Below are 23,059 nucleotides of genomic sequence, written 5' to 3'. Positions count from 1 at the left end.
GATCGTCGCTGAGCAACAGAACCATCTTCGATTAGCTTCGGTAGCGATGCTGCCTTTCGGGCTCCGTCGACTTCCGCATGGACAGCCGGCATCGCCGAGTGCCAGTGGGCACAAGTGTAACCGTTAGGAGCAGCTAAGGCGGGTGAGGCCGAGCGAGCCGCCGCGGGCGCGTCGCGATATGCGATGATACATTCTTTCCCGACATCGCTGGAGACGAGCTCGTACCTGCAGGGCAAGAGAGCAGCACGGCCCACTTCTCCTCCATGACAAAAACGGCTGTTAGTGCGAGGCTAACGGCGGGTGTTCGCAAGGCTTAACGCCCGCCGCCCAACCTCATGCGCCTTTCGACCTGTGAGAGGGCAGGACGGCGCTTCGGAGCGCTGAGTGGTTGGCACCGCCTCGAATAACCGGGAACAGCTCAGCATCGCGCTGGCCATCACTGCCGCTTTCGGCCCCCAGACTTCAGCCTCGGACGCCACCTCAATCCGGGGGCAAGCAGAAAGATGGAAGCATTGGCCGCTCGGCTGTTCACGAGGCCTCCTCGTGGCTGTGAGGTGGATTTTTACTCTCTGCTTAGCTCCGGAGGTAAGGCCCGACTACCTAACCCGTCTGCACAGCCTATGCCACCAAAGTCGCGTGCCATGTGTGCCTTTTTCTTTTATTTCCCCACTTTCTCTTCCCTTCTCTCCACTCGCAGTTATTTGTACAACATTGGCGGAGGCACCGGAGTGGCCAACTGAGGCGGCGAGCCTTCCTGTTACGGCTACACAAGATCTGATCTGCGCGCCTCCCGCTCTCGCTGGGTCCAAGCTGTGTGCGAGTGACCGCGACATCCGGCTGCTGTTATAGCTGCGGGTTCCTGCAGTAGTCGCCGCTCTTCTCTTCGTTGGTCCACCCTCTTCTGCTTCTTCATCCCCGCTTCTGCCCGCCGGTTTCTCGTCAGGTTGTTCCCTCGACTGGCTCGTGGCTGCTCGTTATCCGTGAGCTTCCGGACTCTCCCACTTCCTTGACAAGATGTTGTCTTTCTTTACTCGTCTCGCTGCCGCTGGCCTTTGTGCCGCGTCCCTGGCAAATGCTGCTCCAGCTCTTGCTGAGCAGTCCAGGATCGAGCGGAGAGGTATGTTCCTTTGACTTTCTCCTCTACTAAGAAGAAACGCTTTACATTTGGAGCAATAACACTGACGGATTGCTCTTCGAAACAGACATCTCTCAGGAGCTTTTTGACACTTTTCAGCTGATGGAGCAATACGCTGCCGCCGCCTACTGGTAACTTCCACATATTGAACCATTGAACCCACTTCAGGCCTTGCTAACATTAAACCCCAATCAGCCCGGACAACAACGATAGCCCTGACACCAAGTTGACCTGCGATACCGGAAACTGCCCGCTTGTTGAGGCTGCGGATGTCACGACCGTCAGCGAGTTTGAGAAGTGAGCCTCCCCTTTCGTTTTCACCCGTTTCTGCAACTATCATCTCATTACGTTTTCCTCTTGTCTCAATTTCGTCCTGTGCCCTCAACATGTCAAATAACCGAGGTGGCGATCGATTGATCTCCCTTTCATCTCTTGGCATCCTGGTGCTATATTTGACGATTTGACGTGTCGATCAAACCGAATCCCCTTACCCCCGTGTCTCACTACCAAAACAATGCAATACCGATACTGATTTATGATAGCTCTCTCATTACCGATGTCACTGGCTACGTTGCAGTCGACACTACCAACTCCCTCATCGTCGTCTCCTTCCGCGGCTCCGGCTCCGTGCGAAACTACCTCGCCGACTTCAACTTCCCCACCGTCTCCGCACCCGAGATTTGCACCGGCTGCCTGGCTTTCTCCGGCTTCTGGATCTCGTGGACCGAGGCCCGCACCGGCGTGCTGGCAGCGGTCAAGGAGGCGGTCGCCGCGCACCCGTCGTTCCAGATCGTCAGCGTCGGCCACAGCCTGGGCGGCGCCGTCGCCGTCTTCGCCGCCGCGGAGCTGCGCAACTCCAACTACAGCGTCTCGCTGTACACGTTCGGCCAGCCGCGCATCGGCGGCTCCAAGATCAGCGACTACATCACCAACCAGGGCGACAACTACCGCATCACCCACAAGAAGGACCCTGTTCCTAAGCTGCCGCCCATCGTGCTCGGCTACGTGCACGTCAGCCCTGAGTACTACCTCACCGGCGCGAACGACGAGGAGGTGACGATCGATGGTATCGAGGGGCCGCTCGAGGGGAGCGTTAACCTTAAGGGAAATACTGGCAATCTGGGAGTTGATTTTGATGCACATGGATGGTATTTCGGCAACATTTCGATTTGTAGGCCGGATGTCTTCGAGTTCAAGAAGAGGGATGTTTTCAGCATCCCGTTGAGGGTTTGAAACCGGAGACAAGTAATTTCAAGAGGACAAGAGGGAAGAAAGAAGAAATGATACCACACAGCCTTTACGGCGGATATGAATGAAAAAAAAAAAATGAATACTTTAGTACGTACATACGAAGATAATGAAAAAGCGCATCAATGCAATTGTTACTAGGTCAGTTCGCTCTTTCAAGCTAATCATTTGCTCCGTGCATCACGCTGACGCTCAATCAATCCAGCATGGAATTTGTCACATCATGTCAATATATGACAGCATGACCAGACCTACCCTGCATTCAATATAAGGAGGTTACGCTATGAGGAAACGTGAGGCGCGCATTCAGAAGTGAGCCGTGGTGTCTCCCCTGCAGTTGTATTGCTAATCAAATACATATCCCACAACTTTCTATTGCAGAACAGGAGTGAAAAACAACATCTCAGTCCGACCAGAATAATCTATGCCATAAGCGCATCTCTTCGACGTCAAATCAGTTTCGCCGTTGGTGGGGAACATCTGTCCCACCTGCAGGGAACGAATGACCCGGCTATGTGGTTGTCGTATCAGTGCTCGCATTCCTCGTATAAAAACAGCGAAAATAGGCTACTCAAAATATGAGATCCCTTTCCAGCGAAATATTGGGTCTCCTTCCCGCCCGCTGCCGTCTTCCCGCTCTAAGTCAACCCCACGATCACGCCAGCCTTCTGGCCTTCCTATTCAAGAACTCTTGGTCCGCGTCGGCAAAATGCTTGGCCTTGTTTAACGCTTCGTATACTTATCAACACCCCTTTTTTAGGCCTGTTTAGCATTGTTCACAATGCTCTGCACCCCCGGTCTGTCGCCAGATCCCCGGTCAGATAGCGCAATAGCGGTAGAGCTATCCACCTCTCCACACCGCTAGTACCTTCTGCACCGCACCAATTTATATAATGCCTTCGCCCAGCATGCCGTGCTCCTCTCGCTGGCCTTCCACATCCTTCCCACCACTTGTAGCCAATTTCCCAGCTTCACGTGCACCATTGCCACGAAACCCACGATGAAGGCAACGACGACAGCACTCCTCTTCCTCGCAGCCGCCGTCACCACCACGGCTGCTGCCCCCCAAGCCCACCACCAGCACGCCCGCCGCCAGAACGCGAAAGAATACGACGTCCTCACCACCCCGGACGCCGACATCGCCGCGCTGCTGGCCTCCTCGTCCATCGCTGCCGACGACGATGTCATTTCCGCCACGTTCGACAACCCCCGTTTCCGCGGCTTCTCGGGCGCCTTCACTGACGAGGAAGTGGCGACGCTGAGGGCTGCTGAGGGCGTGGTGGTCAGCGTGCGGGAGGCGGTCGAGGAGAAGATGGTGGTGCCGGAGATGCGGAGGCGGAGGCGGATGGGGATGGGAGGGAAGAAGAAGAGGGAGGAGGTGGACGTGGAGAAGAGGCAGGAGAGCGGAGGAGGGGTTGAGAGCAGGGACGATGCGACGTGGGGGTTGCAGAGGATTAGTCAGGAGGGGAAGGTGGAGGTGGTTGGGGGCAGTACGACGGGGAGGGGGTGAGTTTTTTTTTTCTTCCTTTACTTTGATTTTCTTGGGGATGGTTCTTGAACCGGGGTTTCGAGGAGGAGGAGGAGGAGGAGGAGGAGGAGGGTTCGTTGTCCGCTATTTGGCTGGTGTTAATCAGTGGAGATGCGCGTTTGGTGGCATACGACGGAAGCTGACAAACGACCAGATACACGTACACCTGGAAGGACACGTCCACGCTCGGCGCAGGTGTGGACATTTACGTCATGGATTCCGGTATCTATACGGAACATGAAGAATTTGGTGGACGTGCGATCGAGGGGTACAACTTTTACCCTGACCAACCGGGCGACAAATTCGGCCACGGTGAGTGATATATCAGTCCAGGATTTTCAACACTCCCTAGATATCGTTTTCCGGATACTGACTGTGATATACAGGAAGCCACTGTGCCGGCTCTGCTGCTGGATCAACTGTTGGCGTCGCGACCAACGCGAGCCTCATCTCCGTGAAAGTCATCGCAGATGATGGGCTTGGTTCCACGTCGGGTGTACGTCAATCCCCCAAAATTTCCCAAGGCTTCTCCAGCCATGACAACGCATGAAAAAGCTGACTGTGATCTTGAATGTTTGCTTCAACACAGTACCTCGGCGGCATCGATTGGATCCTGTCTCGCCACGCGAACCGTTCCACCGAAGCCGATTTCGTCGCCTCGGTCGTCTCCATCTCCCTCTCCTGGAGCCGCGTCTTCGAAACCATCGACACAGCCACCAAAGAGCTGACAGCCGCCGGTCTCCACGTCGCCGTAAGCCACCCTAATCACCCACCACCCGGCTGACCCCCCCCTTCATACTCACAATCACGCCCCCACAGATCGCCGCCGGCAACACCTACAACGACGCCTGCACGTACTCGCCCGCCTCCCTCGGCGGCGCCGCCAACGCCAACGCCGCGCTCGTCGTCGGCGCCAGCACCATCGCCGACAGCATCCTCTGGTTCTCCTCGACGGGGCCCTGCGTCGACGTGTACGCCCCCGGCGCCGAGATCGTGTCGGCAGCAGTTACGGGCGGACCGACCGACTACGTCTCCGACAGCGGGACAAGCATGGCCACGCCGCACGTGGCGGGGTTGCTGGCGGTGCTGGCTGCAGATGACGCTGCGGCGTTGGCGGACAGCCCTGCGGCGGCGAAGGAGAGGTTGGTGGCGTTGGCGAGGGGCGGCGGGGTTTTGGCGCAGAATGAGAATTTTGTGGAGGGGGGTGAGGTGCTGTTGGTTGGGAATGGGGCTTATTAGAGAGGGATGTAGATAATGGGGGCGTGTGGGGTGGTTGCTTTGGTCGTGGGGGTGATAATAGTTGTGTAGTGACGAAAGTATTTGGTCTTCACGGTTGCTCTGACTTAAGATGTGGTTTAAATGAGCTTCGCTGTCTCGCAAGACAACAAGAGAAGCTGGAGAGCAACCCTGCTGTTCTACGTACAGGCTTGTCACTTATTCAACCTCAATCGAGATGTAACGTAATCCTTAGTGAGAACTGAAGTGTGGCTTTCTCACATAAGCTCGCTTCTGCCATTCAGTATCAAATGGGAATCACCATCCCACCTCTACCGTCCGGTCGAGCGCTTCTCGCTTTTCAGTGATGCGGAGGGTCGAAGTCCCATCTATCCACCCGCGATCGAAACCCCATGGAGCGATCATCACGTCCTCTTCCTCCGTACGGCCTTCTTCGGCGGCCTGTGATGAGGTGTTTGATTCTTCGACACAGTTCCACCAAAGAGCCTCCCCAGGTCGGTCGTTCTGTCTGATGAGTGCCAGGATACCTTCTGGGCATGATAGCGGTTGTGAGTTGCGTGGCTTGGATGAAATTTCCAGGGAGGAAGGAGAAGATTGAATAGAAGCTTACGAACACTTAAGTAGCTGTCTCGATTTGGACGTTTGCAGTTTGTTTACAAGAATCGTTGATGGAGATGATGTGGCAACCCATATGAAGCTTAGATCTCAAAACCGCCAACTAAAAAATCTTGCGGTAGGTTGGACTAGGTTAAGAACCTCATGAATACCGTATTTGTTCAGATTGAAAGTGTCACAAGTACCCATTCCCGAGGCTCTCTTACTGCAACAGTGAAACGACGGCGCGAAAGTATCCACGCATCTATTACGAAAACTTAAGAAATGTGACAGTATTATCTACCGAAAACTGGAGTGCGTGAAAAGGAAAAGATCTATCACAATTATCATCCTCGCTTCATTAAACTCCGTCTATCCCAAGACACCACAATCCAAAACCTGCTCTTCAGAACAATCACGCCTCAACCGCATCCCTCTCTCTAAACTCTGCCACCATGCCCTTCGCCGCACAAAATTTCACAAGTAATTCCATGCTCTCCTCCGACCACCACCCCTGCCCGCCCTTCGCCCCGCGCATAACAATGACAATCTTGACCAACTCCCTCGCCCGCCCACTTTCCAATAACGCCTCTATCGCACGCACGACATGTACCGCATGCCAGGCATAATCCTGCCACCAGCTCATATCCTCCCTCAGCCACAGCTCCCACAGCCCCGACGGCAGCACGCGTGCCAGCCCCTCCTCTCGCGCGGCGGCGTTGGGCCACCACCCCAGCAGCACCGGCATGGCCACATTCAACACCCGCAACCCGCGCATCGAGGCTAACCCGGTCTCGTAGTCGTCATCGTCATCATCATCATCATCCCGAGTGCCGCCATCTTCTTCTTCTCTGCTGACATCGCAGCAGCTGTTGTTATCCAACAGCAGCAGCGGCGTCGCTATCACCGTCCGCGAGGGAAGCACCGGCTCGGCCAGGTAGAGCGGCGGCTCCGTGGTGCGCACCGACACGCGAAAGCTGCGCAGCTTCGTGCAGTGCCGAGCCAGCGCCGTCGCGAGGATGCCGCCGTGGAAGCGGGTGCCGTCGTCGTCAGAACACGCGACGTCGCCGCGGCGGGGCGTGGAGAGCAGCAGCGGGAGCGTGGCCTCGAGCTCGAAAGTCCGGAGGGCGGGCGTGCAGGATAGGAGGTGCGCGAGGAAGGTCGACGGGGTGCGCGTGCAGTGAAGCCTGAGGACGGCCAGGTTGGCGGCGCGGGGCGGGTGGTGAGAAGGGTGTGGCCAGTCGGGGACGAGAGCGTCGTCCGGAGGGCTTTGGAAGGTGAAGTCGAAGGTTTTCAGGTTGGGCGCGTAGAGGATCGCGAGGATGTCGGTGAGGTGGTGGTGTTGGGTTTGGCTTGTGTCTTTTTCCCACGTTGGGAGCGTGATTGTTGCCGAGTTGAGATTCTGGAAGCGGGTGAACGGTGATGATGATGCCGATGGAGGAGAGGGGAGGACGGATTGCCGCAAGACTGCTCCAAGGGCTGTCAAGTACGTGGTTGACTGATTGTGCTGGCTGTATTCGGGGACCTTGAAGGAGAGCGATACGAGATTGCTGAGGTGCGCTAGAATTAGAGCGACTGCTGTTCCAGAGTCGCATACATCTCCGTTAGCTGGTACAGGCAGCTTCAGCCTGTGCAACAGAGACCAGACAGCTAGTGAGTCGTTTTGAAGCAGTTGTTGACTTTTTGACTCAATTTGGCAAGTACAGGCGTCATGCATAACAAAGAATCTGATATGCTTGGCCAACTCTGGCCGGTTTATGATTGAGCGCACGAGTAGAAAAGAGAAAGGGTTGCTTGCGCATGGTGATTTGCACGGAGACCAGGCCACGCAATGGTACAGTCGTGGCTCAACAAGTTGGCGTAGGCGGCGGCTTGTAAGTGTGAGCTGACGCAAATCCTCGCGCTTTAAGGGCTGTATGATAGCATCGAATAGCTCCCTTGGAAGCGTGATCAGAGATGCCATTACTTTGGACGCGACTTTGTTGTTTGGAGCCGTAGAACTGCGGGGAATCGTCTTTTTGTACAGAGATGGTTACACGGCAGCAAACTAGTATAAGAATGTCTGTGAGGCGTCAAATCTTACCTTTCGGTATATATTTGTAAATCCGAGTGTCTCGTGATCGGCCGACGTGACGTACTACGTAATATTGAAAAGTTCAAAAAATGCTCGGACCCCCCTCGGTGGCTTCAACCTTCCTTTCCCGAAGTTTGACCTTCACACCGCTTCCGAACTGCTCATACATATACTTTATACTCCGTCTTCTTTCCGCTTCTTCTATGCTTCGAGCGGCCCGACATTGACCTCGGCTATCACCAAAGCCGGAATGGGCGGGGTAATTCGCGAGGTGCAAAAGCTTAGACTTGCAAAGAGCTATGAAGTAGAGTGGCGGCAGTACAAATGATTCGTCTGTAACGGCCTGCGGTGGTCAACGCTGTTGCTAAAACTGTCCAGACCGCTTTCATTGTCCTACTGTTTCCATTATTCTCACCTCCATCACATTATTCCATGTTTATTGCGCCAGTTCGTATTTCATAGATTGCATCCATATATTCCTTTGAAATTCCATGAACCCCATATATTGCTACACCTTCACTTCTTGACAATTCGAATCGGATTCTTGCGCCATAGCATCCCCACTATCAGGACCTGAAGGCCAGCAAAGCCTGCCATGATTTCTGATTGAAGATTGTATCCTTCGGCAGCACGAGTCAAGATTTGAGCCTGGATATCGGGTGGGTAATTGTGAAGTGCTTCAACGAACTGAAGAGGAGAGGAGGCTGATAATCCGCTAACTCCGGCGGGTAAGTTGGCTGAGAGATAATTGTCCATGGCGCTCGTCGCAATCGATAGCCCAAGAGCACCGCCGAAGACCCGAAGTTGGAGCAATGCTCCACCTGAGATTGCTAAAATGTTCCGTCAGCAGGACTACGGTGATGATCATGTTTACATCAATGCGGATGGCTCACCAAGATCTCTCTTTCATACCACTTTTGGCGGCATCTGCAGCAGAATCCCTATGACACATCCTATCCCAAATCCAGCGATGGATTGATAGCCGTACATGGCGGCCGGAATACTTCCATCGGTGGGAAGCGTGCAGAATAGAGCGAGGCCGATCAGCTGGATGATGGAGCCGAACAGTATCAGGTTGATTGGCAGGATACCCGTAACTTTAGCGACAATATTGATCACCACGGTTCCAAACGATATCAGAAAGTTGAATGGAATCAGACGAACGCCAGCTTGGAAGGGCGAGAGGCCAGAAATTGTCTGGAGGCGTTGAGGGATGTCTATGATGAGTATGTTGTAGGGGATACCTGAGAGCATGGAGATTCTGTCTTATATTTAGGTACCTGGCTTGCACAGGTTGACGATTGACACTTACATGAGTGTCCCCATCCAGACGCGGTTTGTCACGAAGCGCCATGGGAATATTGGCTCGGTCCTGTGCTTGTCGCTTGTAAAATACCATTCGTTGCCAGCGAAAGCAAGCCAGAGTATTCCTGAGGTGGTGAATAGTGCAATAGACGTTTTTGAAGACCACTCAATAGACACTCCACCTTCCAGTAACACCGCAATAAGTAGCATTGAAGCCCCCAGTAGCAGAAATGCTCCGAGACCATCAATGCGGGCAAGCGAAGACCGTGCTGCCAACAGGCCTTCCAGAGTGCCCACATGGCTGGGATTGCCTTGATTTGGAAAGTTCTTGGGGAGCGTCATCCAAAGGAGAATTATCGTAACCGCGCCCGCGGGTACACTATCAGGAGCGGTTAATTCGCTGGGTTATGTAGCAGTAAAACAGTACGCACTTGAAGAGAAACACCCATCGCCATTGAGAATTCTGGCTTGCCCCACCACCGATCAGCGGACCGACAAGACTACCGAATGCTATGGCCACGGAAAGCTGTGCAGCCTGCTGCGGATATTTCTCTTCGGGCACCATCTCGTATGCCAGTGTGAGGGAGAGCGATGCGCACCCCGCTGCGCCAATGCCCTGGAAGACGCGACAAACGATTCTATATTCGTTCAGCTAGTTTCTCTCAAATAGCCGCTTCTTAAATATATACTCACAGCTGATTCATCGATTGCGCAGCACCACACCCGGCTGAGAATGCTACAAATATGGTAACGGTCGCAATTGTTGCAAATTTACGGCCCGTGAGATCACTGAGCTTTGCCCAAAGAACGATCATGCCTATCTTGTTGTTAGCTGGGTGAGCATTTTCACATGCAATACTTACTAGTATATGTGATCAAGTAGCCGGTAATGACCCAGGTACTGTTGTGGAATCCATTAAGGTCTTCGCTGATTGAGACAAGAGAAGTTCCAACAACCGACACTTCAATATTGACGAGGAATAGGCAAAGTGCGACACTGTCCTTCCGGGTTAATTTCTCAACTACATCCGTTAATTGTGACTAACCTCAAAGAGAGAATCCACAGCCTCCACCCTCCAATGTAGCGACGCTCGTCCGACTCGCAATCGGTGTTAGCATCGATCGACCTTTCACGTGTCTCTTGTACCACAGTGACGTTTTCTTTCGATACATCGTCTGTACTACCAGAACTCATGATGTCTGAGCGCTGCATGCCAAAGATGAGGCAGAGTAAATGGCAGGGCAAGTTATATTAAAAATAGTTGGATCTCAGGGAAATTGTAGCGATCTTCACCTTTTTCGTTGGGCTTTGGGGCCCTTTATATCTCTGGGATCCGCGAGCATCCCGCTGTATAAGTAGACGGAGCGGGCTCCTGGAAACCGGGTCCTTCGCATACAGGACTTGCATTCCACTGAGAGATCATAGCTATCAATAATTTCAGCCAGTAATGCTTTGGGGGCTTGACGTCGACTTTTCACATGCGTTGGTTCAAGCTGCTTCAAGGTTCACCAACGTGAGAATGCAGCGCCACAATTGGATGCACGAACAAAAGGAATAATCCACTTCTGAGCCATAGTTCGTACGCTGCATAATGATATGCAAAGGCTTTGTTGGCGTTTCGGTGGCTTGCTGAAGAGCACACACGAGAGCCCGATTTTGAGACACCAGTTTGCTTAAGCAGGCGCAACTGAGACTTCCAGCAAGAGTCGCAGTAGTAGAAGGGGCGGAAAAAGGCCTCGTACACTGAAAACTCTAATATCTAGCGCACCCATCGAGCACTATGCGGGGAAGATAAAGAGGCTTATCCCAACGGAACAACGTTGGTCGGAGTGTTTCTACACCCACATGGATGAACGATAAGCGCTATTGTGTCGTTGGGGGCTAGTTGCTTCATGAATGTTGATCTGAAGAGCACGATAAGTTTTGACGCACAGAAAAGTGATCGGAAAGAGGTGGGGAAAGTGTCTCATTCCAGAGTTATCGAGACGCGCGCATTCGGCCCCACGAGCCGGTTGCTTGCATAGCCGTAACATCATCACATGTAGAATCCCGTCATTCACCTGTAATCTACGCAGCCTTACTGCTACTCGGTGCTCCTACCCAAAATTATCATTTACATATGAATCGGTTAGTATGGATAGGATTTTAAAACCAAAAGCGATTAAACTTGTAGGGTTATAGACCATGCTTTTTGCCCCGCTCATTGTATTGGACGCCGCAACCAACGCACATTTATCAGCTTACATCCTGCTTATACACTGCTTAAATGGCAATGCTAATCAGCCCGTCTTTGAAACCGGTAAAAGTCTAGACGAGCGGGACACCGCGGCGCGAAGATAGCATACATCTATTATAACGTCATTCAACCGAGCGCTGCATACACGGCCAACTCAGGAGGCTTTTTTTTTTTTTTTGATGATTAGTATGCCGAAACAGATCAACGCAATGGAGACTTTTAGGCTCAGTGCAGACCCAAACCGTTAGCATGATTGTCCATCAATGCTTAAGTGAAGCATACTCAAAACCCTACACTTACCTGGTGACGCCTCACATGGTTTCCAGGGCGAGTAATGGGAAGATATTATCAAACCAAATAGTAGCAGCATATTGATAATTTATACAGTTTTCCAAATTTCCATCTGTGTCGCAACTATGAATATAGTCTGTTTGCCACCATGAAAAGGGGTTCTTTTTTTCAACCTAGCAAAGAAGACGAGGAGGATTAAATCGACTAATGCAGGCTAGACACAGAACCAATTCTACATTTTCCAATCTTAGTTCGGTTGGAAATATGATCTTCAGCTTCGTGGGGGTTTATCAAGAAGATCTCGCCCTCGCACATGATCAAGGCAACCACTTGATCATCATCACACCTCTTGCAATGATGGAAGGAATTCTGACTGCACCGGTAGTCGATTATGCGAGATGTTTTACTCAGATTTTGTACTCAGCCATGAACAGGGAGATAATGCTGCATACACGCACTAACATTTTGTACCAGTCGGCATTTACCGGTTGCACATCGCCAGAACTACGCTAACTTAATTTTTGAAACGTGCATATTTTAGCCTTATCAAACGCAGGACTCTATCAGACCTAAGCTGAATTTACTAAATTGACTGTGGGGTCTGCAAGCGATACACCACTAGTGTCTGCCAAGTAATTCCTCCCTAACAAGATATAAGCTTTGCCTGTTCCTAATAAAACGGCCTACGTAAAGCTAGTTTCAACGATGAACCAACAGGCCAAAGATGTTTCTCTTTCATGCGAGGCACAGATGCATTGTTCCGATTCAGACAAACGAAGTCTATGGTCTCGAAAGATCATTCTTTCTCTTGGTATGTACTTTGGTATTTTCAGAGTGTGTTGTCCATACTAACGTATGATAGACGGCGGTGGCATCAGGGGGTACTCGTCTGTCCTGATACTCAAACGCCTCATGTATGTCATCGAGCAAATCGAATGTGGCGAGATAGACGCTTGGGTAAATGGAGTCAAGTCCCTGGAAACATGGAACCAGTCAAGCTAATGGCACTAGTCTGAAACGATGAGAACTCCCGTCGATATCTACGACCTGGATGTGGAGAAAGAGAACCGGTACGTTTGCCGGCATAGTAGCTGGGAATACCCGTGGCATAATCCTAGATTTGTCCAAGCATCCGACAAGTCCGAGTCATCAGACTCTGTTCAAGGACAATACTACAAGCTAGCGGATGAGTTGAAGAACACTTTCGAACACAAAAGTACAAACTTCAAGCCATGCCACTATTTCGATTACATCGTGGGAACCAGCACAGGAGGGTAAGTAGCACAGTATCAAAGACTATTCAAACTCTAGTTGATTGGTTGTTCAGGTTGACTGCGATCATGCTGGCGCGGCTGAATTTGGACGTTGAATCATGCTTTGAAATATATGACTCAGTAGGAAGCCAGGTGTTTGGCCGCCCACGCATGTTTCCGAAAATGACAATGTACGCCTGCCTCCTGTGCCGCAAGTATTCTTCCACCGGAATGCAGCAGGCAATAGAAGAGGTTATCGAGACCTACCTCGAAGACGAACTGAGACAACAGAGGAAGACGACAGAGAATGTAGCGTTCAGCTCCGATCCTCAGCGTTGTAGATGGTAAAATGTTTCGATTGGCAATAGGGAACGAAATGCTAACACCATTTCAGCGTCGCGGTGTCAAATGTAGAGCACCTGAAACAACCCTACGTCTCCAATCCGTACCTCTTTCGAACATACGACCATATCAATCCTTATTGGGGAAACAAGGACAATACACCGCCCGCAAATCCTGGCCATGCCAACAAGGAACCGATATGGTTCGTTGCAAGAGCTACGACTGCTGCTCCGGGTTACTTTTCCGCGCAAAGGTCTGTCGATGGAAACAAAATCTACAGGGACGGCGGGATCGGAGCGAACAACCCAGTCGAGGTGGCTCTGACTGAAGTCCGCCAGATGCACGAGCAGAGCCCACTTCTTCTCCTTTCTGTCGGCACCGGAAAGCCACCGGAAGACTCGGATCTTCCACGTAAGGTGCGCAGTGCTGCACTCGCATGGCTTGATGCTGCCAGTCTGCTCCAACGGCCGTCCAGGGAGTCAGAGGAGGCCCACCAACGCATGGCCCAGGAGCTGTCTGAAATGCCGGAATCAGACGAAAAGCTCATATACCATCGTCTCAGCGTCGACCAACATCTCCATTCCATTTTGCTCGACGAATGGCAACCAAAGCACAATGGAATGATGACGAAGGAGATAATGAAGTTTTACACTCTGGCGTACCTCGCAAGGCCTGAGGTTGATCGATCCATTCGAGAATGCGCTAGAGAATTGGTGCGTATACGTCGTGGGCGGGCCATGACCGATAGGTGGGAGTCATACGCCTGCAACTTCGTGTATCGTTGCCCGGAAGACAGCTGCACGCAAAATAGCAGGGTATTCTCTGAGCGAAGAGATCTCCGTCGCCATGCCACCGAAGCTCATCGCTATGTTCTCGACATACCGACAAGTCCACAAGATGGTGCCACTGCTACCAATGTTTGTCACCTCGACGACTGTCTGCACAATGGCGTCCATGTGTTTTCGAGCAGGGAAGCCTACATGGCCCATCTGGAAGAAACCCATGGCATCCAGGTCCAAAATATACGAACAAGACAAAACCTCGAAGCTTGGCTTGATTGCGGCCGAATGACGCGAGAGGAGCTCTTCCAGGAGGAGAAACTCTAGGTTATGTGGTAAACGGAGATTAGAAGGACAACATTCAATTCATATGTCAGAATCTGGCATTTTGCGTTGGCTGAACAATTTGGGGATGGTATTGTAAGGCAGCAACGGAGTTCAAATGCATGATGTAAATCTGGTAACTGTAGTTGGTGAATGATGGTAAATAGTGTAACCACCGCCAGATGATGAGTTCGAGATTTGAAACGAATGACTCTTCTTGTTTAACAGTTAGCTCATGTTTAAGTTCTTTAAAACTGGAGAATAGTGTTGCCTGGCATATTCATGGTAGGTTCATACACGTGCTGCCAAGAGTGTTGTACTACAGCGAGGAATCACACAAAACAGGGATGAAAGGCGAGGGCGTTCGATTGCAATGTGAGGGGAATGCATGGATGGTTAGTTTTAGGATTGTTACAAGGAGGGTTCCACGGTTCAGATGGAAATTCAAGAGAAGAAGATGGTCCACCGTACCAAAGATATGGTGGATCGAATCTGTTGCACCATGCCGACTCGGGAAAGATTGACGCTTTGCGTTGCGAAATTACGAATCTGGAACCTCCCTGATGCAGTTCGCGGCAGTCCTTCGTGTATAATTGGATCGCTAAGTGAGGAAGATGGAAGCTCACGCGGTACGAAGAGCTCTAAATGCGGCAGGACGAGGTGTGAAAAGCTGTGTGCTTTGGTGGGGGTTTACTGGGATCTGCGCTGCAGATGGTCAAAGCATTATGACGGCATCAGGCGCGAGGCGCGGATACTGCACAACATGCTCAAGCAACGAGGAGAATTATGCAAGTCGTGAAATGGCATGATATTCCTTACGCACACCTGGAGTATCTCTCCTTCCCTCTGTACACGTGTATTTACAGCTCCACCCCCCCTCCAGTCGCTCGATTGAGCGTCTTAGTTTGTACCGACAATCTCGCCGATCAGGAAAATGGGCTGCTGGTTCGAAAAGTTGGGAACATCGGCCATGACAGGGCCAGCGGAGGTCGAGACGGCAGTCTTGACCTGCTCCACGGTGTCGAACTCGAGGGTGCACTGGATGCTGTAGGGGGCGGGATCGCCCGACGCGGTGCCGACGACGCTACGTACGAATGGCGGGTCAGGCAATGGGTGGTACGGAGCGGGGGTGTTGAATCAAGGGCATCTGAGACAGAGCGGGGTTTCGTCGCGCGCGCGGATGGCAGCGGGAGGGGCACTCACCGGGCTACTTTATAACCCTTCATTCCGTGGGGGCCGAAATTCTTATGCGCCAGCGGCATGTGAGTCTTGAGGTAGTATTCGAGATCGAAGGTGGCGTCAGAGACGTTGGGGTAGAGGACGGTGACGGTGACGGCCATGGTGGGGGTTTTGCTGGATGGTTTTCGCGTTGGGTGAGAGAGAGAGAGATGTGGTAGTGAGCTGAGGCGGGGCAGCGGCAGCGGCGGGGTTTTATTGAGGCGCGAGAGCTCGGGCGACAGTCAGAAGAGATCAGATCAAGGCGCCGATAAGAGATGCGGTGGGTACGCCGTGGAATGACCGTGGGCGGGGCTGGCTGAGCAATTGGCCCTGCGGGGTAGGAGCTTACTGCATGTAGCTTCCCGATCACCTTTTCTGGCCGAGCGCATGTCGGTAGAACGGAAGGACCTTGGGATTGCCATTGATGCCAACATTGAGTAAGCGACTGCCTCAGGAGAAGTTTACCGCGATGGCATGGCGATGGACGAGGGCGAATTGGTGGCGCCGGAAGTTCAGCGTGAGTGCGCCGCTGCGGCTCGCCGTAGTGGGGCGTCCCAGACCGCCGGGTAGCCCTATAGCGGCCGAGATCGCTATGGAATCCTGCGAAGAGATCAGCCCATGGGAATATACATGTTTTTTGCCCGATTCGCTGGGTAATTCGATATGGGAATAACTCTCCATTGACATCAACAACCGTTTTGCTGATACTCTTCAAAGTTCGGTACCTCTCTCTTCGCTGCCAAGTGCCTCTCATCGAGGTTGTCAAGATTTGTAAGACCCACACCCTCACGAAGAGTAATATTTGCTGTGCCACACAGAATCCTTCGGATGTAAGCGGAAGATTGGCCGAAGTGCGAAGCACTATCCGAAGATTTGTCAGTTTTCCTGAGATAGGCTTCTTCGAACGGATTGCAGGCAGCAACCGGATCATGCTAACATGTTAGCTCACTTCGATAAGAACAACATAGCCTCTACCTCTTAAACTCTATATCAGTGCTGAGGTCGGAGGGAGGGGGAAAAACGAAAGCTGGAAATGTCTGGTTGGTCTGCTTTGAATTTCTCCGTCAAGGGCAAAATTCGGCGTAGCGAGAGGTAAGAAAAGATTCCTAAAGGTTAACTTTATCTTCTCGTGATTTGTCATGGTTTAGTCACGTTTGATATCGGGGGTTTATTCTTGCCCGAGAAACGTTGTTCTGCTTCGTTAGAGTTCCGAAGGTAACCAAGAGAGGCCGCATGTACTAATGTGAAGTAGCTCCTCTTCCATGAAGGTGATACTTAACGGCCGGCGATCTGCATCCGTGGCCATTGATCAAATATTAGGTAGCGAAAGCCCTTACCACACCAAAGTGGCGTTCAAGATCATAAAAGTCGGCAGAATATTGGTGAGAGCATAGAAAATGGGATTTTTGGTATTGACCGCGTGAACCTTTCCGCCTGGTGACGGCGAGCAGGGAAAATAAGGCAGCATACATATCAAGGGACATGTTGTGTGAGCAGGACGAGAAAAAGGCAACACTTAATATTCCAGGCAGCGTGTGGAACTCAAAATGCACGACGAAGGATAACTTAAGGTGTGGCGCTTCGTGATGCAGCGGGGGCACAGGGGTAAGTCGTACGCCAAGATGTGGTATGCCCGGCGGGTGCAACAGCAATATAATACGCGTGAAGGTGAGACATACGACGTGGTCCACGCCCTCGGTAGATGCACGATTGGTCAGGTAAATTATTAGTATCGAGGGTTGGCGGACACTGGTCTGACCGTTTTCCGCTTCCCGCCTTTCTTTCTATGACGTCTCCACGACTGGGATAGATTGGCTGTGCCACCCAAGGGGGTTGAGGCAGGCGCGCGGTTAGCCTGTTGTGATAGGTAGCCGTCAAGACCAGCTGACTCCCATCGCTACCAGAGAAATATCCAGCAGAAACGAAACGCAAGATGTCGACGACATTATTATTCTTAGCGCGATAGTCAGTCAGCCAACCAGCCTTCCCAGCCCATTGGCCCCACGCGCACAGCCCCCCCGGCGGTTTCACGCATCATGCACCACCGCCACCACCGCCAACGCCGACGCCTCCCCATTTCCACCACAACGTCCACAGTCTCGTAACCGTCCGGCATGGGCCGCAAAGCCACTCGCTTGCCGGGGATAAAAGAACACGTCGGTTCGCGCACTGCGCCACGTTTTTTCCCTATCATTCAGCTGTGCATGCAGGCCTGTCTCAAACAAACGCCAAAGGTTCCCGACTTTGTACTCAGCTGCGCATGCGCCGCTCGCCCCCATGCAGGGCCAAGCTGCAACGTCATGCTGCCGTCCCTTCCGTGCTTGCCGTTCTTCCCGGAAGGAATGCATCTTATTCGCGGCCTCCTTCCCCTTCGTTGTGCCACAAGTCGCAGCAGTAATCGGCATTTACATAGCCGCTGTCGTGTATCCCAACATTTCCTAATCCGGACGCTATTTGTAGAAACGAGGATAAGCTGCGCTCCGGGACGTGAGTAACCTTACGCGTTGCCAGCTAAGCGTTCACGAGGGAGATAGGCAGAGAGAGTAGGCCATCCCCCTCCGGCGGGTGCGCGCGCGCGCGCGCCAATCCCCCCTCCCTTCGCTCCAGACCTATCCCCAAGCGGAGGGAACAGCATAGACACGAACGCATTCCTTGCTAGCCTTCGCTCTCCCTTTCTTTACCACGGGACCTTTTTTTTTTTTTTACTTGCGCGTCTTCTCCAGCCTTCCCCGTTCCAATTAGCAAATCCCCCCGTCTGCGCCCCGTCGTATTTTCGTGACCTCAGCTCTCCATGCATACATACCACAAGCCACGACGCCTTGCAGCCCCGAAGCCCCGCAAGAACGGGGGGGCTGAGGAGAGATGAAGAGAAAGTCGAAGCGGGGTCGGCATCGAGAAGACGCAATGCACACAGCATCTCGTCTCAGCCTTGGCTGACTCTGTCGTGCAGATCTCAACCCAACCCCCAAGCGGCCCACGCTGAGACATCAGAGTCAGCGGAACGGACGGCGATGATACGATCTGCAGTTAACGTGAGGCCGCCAAACTTTTTTTGTTAAATGGGAAAGGAAAGACATGCGCGGGAACGGTGGTAGGCAATGGGAATGTGGCGAAGGGTGTAGTTGATGTATGTGTTGTACATACGTAGGCATGTAGGCGCAGGCGTATAGCGCATCGCTCGTTCCGTGGTTGCCACACTAGTCATTCTTGATGATAGGCCCCTGTACATTCTTGGCGACATTTTTTCCCCCCAAAAGGTGCCGGGCCGCCCAGAAAAGTTCGGAATACCCGACCCGCTCTAGCTGTGATCTCCAGGAGTTGCGGAGGCGGGTGCGGGGCTGGGAACCGACTGCGTCTCAGTAACGTCCCAAGGCGAGAAAGTCGAACTAGAAGGGATCAGCGTCATCGTCAGCACAAGCTTTCTCAGATGAAGATTCATCTTGCAGACATCGGTTTCACCTGCGCGTCTAGTTGCCACTCGTTGAACCGTTGTGAATGGTGTATGTATAAGATTAAGAATTACGGGGTTAGGCTGGATCTAGCAGTGCTCGATCGTGCCCATTTGCTACTTTGAATACATATCTTCCACCATAATGTAGGAAGGAGGAGCAAGAATCCCACAAAATGATTTACTTTACTTTGGGTATCTGTAATAACAGCTGGGATAAGAAACATGTGTTTCCCTCTCTCGAAAAGAGATTTATCTGCTTTTCCGTTTGCGCTGGGAATCGATGAACGATACCGTGGACCTTCCCTTCTCTCAACTGTCCCGGCCGATGCTGTGTGGTTGATGGTGGTGATAGTCCACCGTTGCGTAAATGACTTTCCGCTATGCTCGCTCGCTCGCGCGCAGCATGCAAATAAATGTCCCAAAACTCCAGGTGATGCTTTCGAAAGAAATTAACAAATGAAATCCTCAGCAGGTTCCCGACGAACCATCATAAACGCCTTAGCACCATATGCTCTTTGCAGAGATGATAATAACCCAAACGACCGTCACCCATACTGTCTTTCATCCGTATCGTCTTTTTTTTTTTCTTCTAGACAAGAGGAATCGACTTCTCCTCCTCCTCGAAAACGAACTTCTCCAGGCGCTGCGTCAGCTGTGCGCAGTAGTTGTCGACGTATGTAGTCCAGAAGTGTGCACAAGTGTACACGATGACGAGCCAGATGGGGATAGCGATGGCGAAGCCAAACGTGCCGGGACGCTCCAGCCAGTTGCCGATGATGTTGCCCTCCTCGTCACGGACCTCCTCGAACGGCTCGCCAGTGATGCCGTACAGCATCCAGATCAGCACGGTGCGCAGGAGCGTGCCGTGGATCAGGTAGACGGCGAAGCTGTTGCGGCCGAGCCACATGAAGTACTTGTTGGACAGAATCTCCTTCGCGCCAGACGAGAAGAACAGTCCGATGATGATGATATCCAGGCCGAGCGCTGAGAAGCGACGGGGAACGTCGGAGCCTTCGGGGAAGAGCCACTGGCCCATCTCCATCAGCTGGCGGGACCAGGTGAGCCACTCCGGGCCGTCGGCGGGGTACGAGGCGAGGTAGAGGCCGAAGATGACGAGGAAGGGCGAGACCATGTTGAGAGCGAAGCGGTTGCTGGCCATGAAAGCCTGGCCGCTGGGGTGAAGCGAAAGGTCGCAGAGGAGCATAGCGAAGTACAGCTGCTGTGCGAACGTCTCTGTTTTTTTTGGTTAACATCACACGACAGTCCAAGTCGACGGAGGGGCTAATTTCTTACCAACAAGAGGGTGGTTGTCCTGGAAGAAGTAGCAGAACATGACGAAGTAGGTGATCACGCGATACTTGTACTTCATGAAGATGGTGGCAGCCAGACCAACGTAGGCCAGCATCGACTCCTTCAGCAGGGGCAACATAGCCCATTGATGGTCATCGTACGGCATGTAGCCGTTGGTCCAGACGGAACGGAAGGCGTTCCAGAGATCTACAAAGGCACCAAAGAGGGAGTCGGATGCCTTGGGGCTGGCCTCGCGAAGCCAAACCTCGTCGGTGCGGTGAGCAACGTGGAAGGCACCGAACTGAGCAAGCAGCCACGCGATGATCATAGCGATGGTGGAGGGCAGGATGAGCCTGGGAATACGGCGGAAGGCACTCTTGGCGATGGAAGTGAGCGCATCGCTGTGCTGGCCGGCGCGGGCTTGACGCAGCGGCTTCAGAGCGCAGACGAAACCGGTGAGGAATCCGAAGATGGTGACGCCTATGCGGCCTTGGGGGATAACGCGGAAGATGGGCATTTGCCATAGGATGGGCGCAACGCCTTCGCCGTCGGAGGCCAGAAACGCTCTGAAGTACCAGGCGCGGGTGAGATGGGTCATGATGACACTGACTGAGGCAATGCCTCGCAGGCCCTACAGCAGGGTCAGCTTGAGGGTGGGAGAAGAGGCGATTTGGAGGGTGGACTCACTTCAACCCACTTCACGTTCTTCTCGTTTCCCATGATTAGAATCTACAGCTCATCCAGTGATGCCGGGCGGGGATATCGAGGAGATAAGGAAAGGCCGAGTGGAGTCCGGAAGCAATCGCACAAAGAGCGAGAGGATGTGGTGGTGTTTGCGGGCGAGGGCGCGGCGCAAACAAAGATAGGAATGCTGGACGGCTAGCCACCGGCAATCGAGGTCAGCTTAAGTTATGTAGGAGTGCAAGAACAGGCTGGCGGTGGATGGAGACGAAGGGATCAGCGGCTCGTGTCAGGATGGGTCGGCACAGTGCTGCCGCAGAGACTGCTCCTTATTCTCTTGGCAGGTCTTGGCTGGGGGTCGGAGGGCTGCCCTTACTGAGGCGCGTGTGTCGCACTGACGGCGGGATGATGTGCTTGGATATCGTTGGCGGAGCGCAGCGGCCGGCGATCGGATGTGGCGCTCACCGGCACAGCAGGCAGGCAGCGGGTGAGAACGCCTCAATGCGTAGTGTTTCACGTAGAGGCGCGAACGCAGAGCCGCGCCCGCCCGTCTCCTTTTTACAGTGAGCCGTCGCGCCGCCGCCCGCGCGGGCAGGGCAGGAGAGCGCGCGGGATGCAGCACGCAAAGCTGGGGGGAATTACACGCCATAGCCACTAGCCCCGAAACGCTCAACCGTGGCTTGACCTGCTCCCTAGGGGCGCCCAGCCCAGTTTCCGGCCGGCGCAGGCAGGAAACGCCAACGTGCGGAGCTAAGGCGGCGATTGTTGCAACAGGCTTTCTGAGAGCTTCGCCGGCCTTGGAGCTTGGCTGTGCAGAGGCGTTTTGCCCTGGGACGCAGTCCGCCGCACCCACGAGGCCAAGCGCTGCACCTCCGCCAGCTCAGGGGACCAGTGCCAGAGCCAAATTCGCGGATCAGCAGCAACACAGGCGCCGGGGCAGGGGGCGTCAGCCTGGTCGCCGCCTGCCGCCGCCGGCCACAGGCCCAGCGCACGCGGCGCGGAGCACAGCTGTGGCGCAACAGCCAGTGACGACATGAGCGGTCCAACAAGGTCGTGTGATGGCGGGCGCTGTGGGGGAGAAGAATCCAGAGCGGTGCCAGCGTGTGGCATCGGACCGTTTTGTAATTGACACCGGGTGGCAGCCCACCAATGCGGCTCCCGACGCGCTCCCTTGAAGAGGCGCTGCCCACGCTGGCCGCGGTGCCGCTGCTCTTACTCGCCGCCGCCCGCCGCCGCCATGGATGCTGAGGCAGCATGCCTCCCGCACCGCCGCGTCGTTGGGATCGCCGGGCATGTCACCGCTCGACGCCCGGGTCCGCCACACGGCGGGCGCTTGGAGCGTCCGTGCATCCAAAGTCTTGGCTTTTTGACAGGGAAGCTGCCGGATTCCCGAGAGCAGCATTGCTACATGTGAGCACCGTCACCAGCCGCCGGCAGTGCGCACTGCCCATCGCCAGGGACCGGGAGCCGCACTGCACAGTAGTGCTGAGCAGCAACGGCTCGCTGAGCAGCAACGCCCGCTGGGCCGGCCGGCCAGGGTGCCCCGGGGCGCGCCTCACGGTATCAAGCCTCCCTATCTCGCCCGCCTAGCGAGCTTCTTCCTCCAGCCTAGCGAACGCCGGGCGGTCGCGAGAAAGTCAATCCTCCAATCCTGGGGAAGTCCCACGCTGACGCGTCCTGGCCGCAACAAGCACGCCGGACGATCTCTACTGCTCAAATTGCACTCGATCCAGCCCGCCGGCGAGCGCACAACCTGATAGGCGGCCCGCATCCTAGCGACCTTCCCGTTTCTTGTCTCGAGGCAATTGCGACATCACCACCCGCAGTCCCTGACCTGCTGCTTCACCAGATGGTGGTGAGCGTTTGACCGCTCGTATCCGCCTATCTGCGGTCTGCTCTGTGTAGGCATGACGCCGCCGCGGATCTTAATCGGCGGGTTCCTGCAACCGAGCGCCACTACGAGCTCGCTGGAAATTCCAACGCTTGGCGGCCTTATTGCTGAGCTTGGCGCGGGCCCGTGGGCTCAACGCTTGTGGAGTGCTCTCCCCAGAATGGCATGTCAGCCCTGCGTTC

General features: G+C 53.7%; 7 protein-coding genes across 7 annotated transcripts; 3 read left to right on the top strand and 4 right to left on the bottom strand.

Moving 5' to 3' along the window:
* Positions 1-1,014: 1,014 nt before the first annotated feature.
* LTHEOB_8911 (Lipase class 3) lies at positions 1,015-2,368 on the top strand (the record flags this gene model as incomplete). The annotated part of the gene is made up of 4 exons (XM_035518441.1): positions 1,015-1,117; positions 1,203-1,266; positions 1,331-1,432; positions 1,678-2,368. 4 exons carry the CDS (start codon positions 1,015-1,017, stop codon positions 2,366-2,368), a joined length of 960 nt encoding a protein of 319 aa, XP_035369810.1.
* A 1,015-nt stretch (positions 2,369-3,383) lies between these two features.
* On the top strand, positions 3,384-5,150 carry LTHEOB_8910 (Peptidase S8/S53 subtilisin/kexin/sedolisin; the record flags this gene model as incomplete). Its single annotated transcript, XM_035518440.1, has 5 exons — positions 3,384-3,889; positions 4,066-4,223; positions 4,298-4,407; positions 4,501-4,662; positions 4,731-5,150. 5 exons carry the CDS (start codon positions 3,384-3,386, stop codon positions 5,148-5,150), a joined length of 1,356 nt encoding a protein of 451 aa, XP_035369809.1.
* Positions 5,151-6,156: 1,006 nt separating this feature from the next.
* On the bottom strand, positions 6,157-7,543 carry LTHEOB_8909 (F-box domain cyclin-containing protein; the record flags this gene model as incomplete). The annotated part of the gene is made up of 2 exons (XM_035518438.1): positions 6,157-7,349; positions 7,513-7,543. The coding sequence occupies 2 exons, from the start codon at positions 7,541-7,543 to the stop codon at positions 6,157-6,159; spliced, it is 1,224 nt and encodes a 407-aa protein (XP_035369808.1).
* A 1,178-nt stretch (positions 7,544-8,721) lies between these two features.
* Positions 8,722-10,333, bottom strand: LTHEOB_8908 (MFS multidrug transporter; the record flags this gene model as incomplete). Its single annotated transcript, XM_035518437.1, has 6 exons — positions 8,722-9,076; positions 9,128-9,499; positions 9,552-9,758; positions 9,814-9,937; positions 9,984-10,117; positions 10,167-10,333. The coding sequence occupies 6 exons, from the start codon at positions 10,331-10,333 to the stop codon at positions 8,722-8,724; spliced, it is 1,359 nt and encodes a 452-aa protein (XP_035369807.1).
* Positions 10,334-12,398: 2,065 nt separating this feature from the next.
* Positions 12,399-14,349, top strand: LTHEOB_8907 (Calcium-independent phospholipase a2-gamma; the record flags this gene model as incomplete). The annotated part of the gene is made up of 7 exons (XM_035518436.1): positions 12,399-12,459; positions 12,511-12,605; positions 12,660-12,718; positions 12,767-12,922; positions 12,976-13,245; positions 13,296-13,445; positions 13,497-14,349. The coding sequence occupies 7 exons, from the start codon at positions 12,399-12,401 to the stop codon at positions 14,347-14,349; spliced, it is 1,644 nt and encodes a 547-aa protein (XP_035369806.1).
* Positions 14,350-15,246: 897 nt separating this feature from the next.
* LTHEOB_8906 (Ethyl tert-butyl ether degradation protein) lies at positions 15,247-15,686 on the bottom strand (the record flags this gene model as incomplete). The annotated part of the gene is made up of 2 exons (XM_035518435.1): positions 15,247-15,430; positions 15,550-15,686. 2 exons carry the CDS (start codon positions 15,684-15,686, stop codon positions 15,247-15,249), a joined length of 321 nt encoding a protein of 106 aa, XP_035369805.1.
* A 3,918-nt stretch (positions 15,687-19,604) lies between these two features.
* LTHEOB_8905 (Acyltransferase 3) lies at positions 19,605-21,025 on the bottom strand (the record flags this gene model as incomplete). The annotated part of the gene is made up of 3 exons (XM_035518434.1): positions 19,605-20,248; positions 20,309-20,936; positions 20,993-21,025. 3 exons carry the CDS (start codon positions 21,023-21,025, stop codon positions 19,605-19,607), a joined length of 1,305 nt encoding a protein of 434 aa, XP_035369804.1.
* Positions 21,026-23,059: the final 2,034 nt, after the last annotated feature.

This window comes from Lasiodiplodia theobromae (genome assembly GCF_012971845.1).
Source record: "Lasiodiplodia theobromae strain AM2As chromosome Unknown scaffold_29, whole genome shotgun sequence".
Classification (NCBI taxonomy): domain Eukaryota; kingdom Fungi; phylum Ascomycota; class Dothideomycetes; order Botryosphaeriales; family Botryosphaeriaceae; genus Lasiodiplodia; species Lasiodiplodia theobromae.
This window is presented reverse-complemented; position numbering and strand designations above follow the sequence as displayed.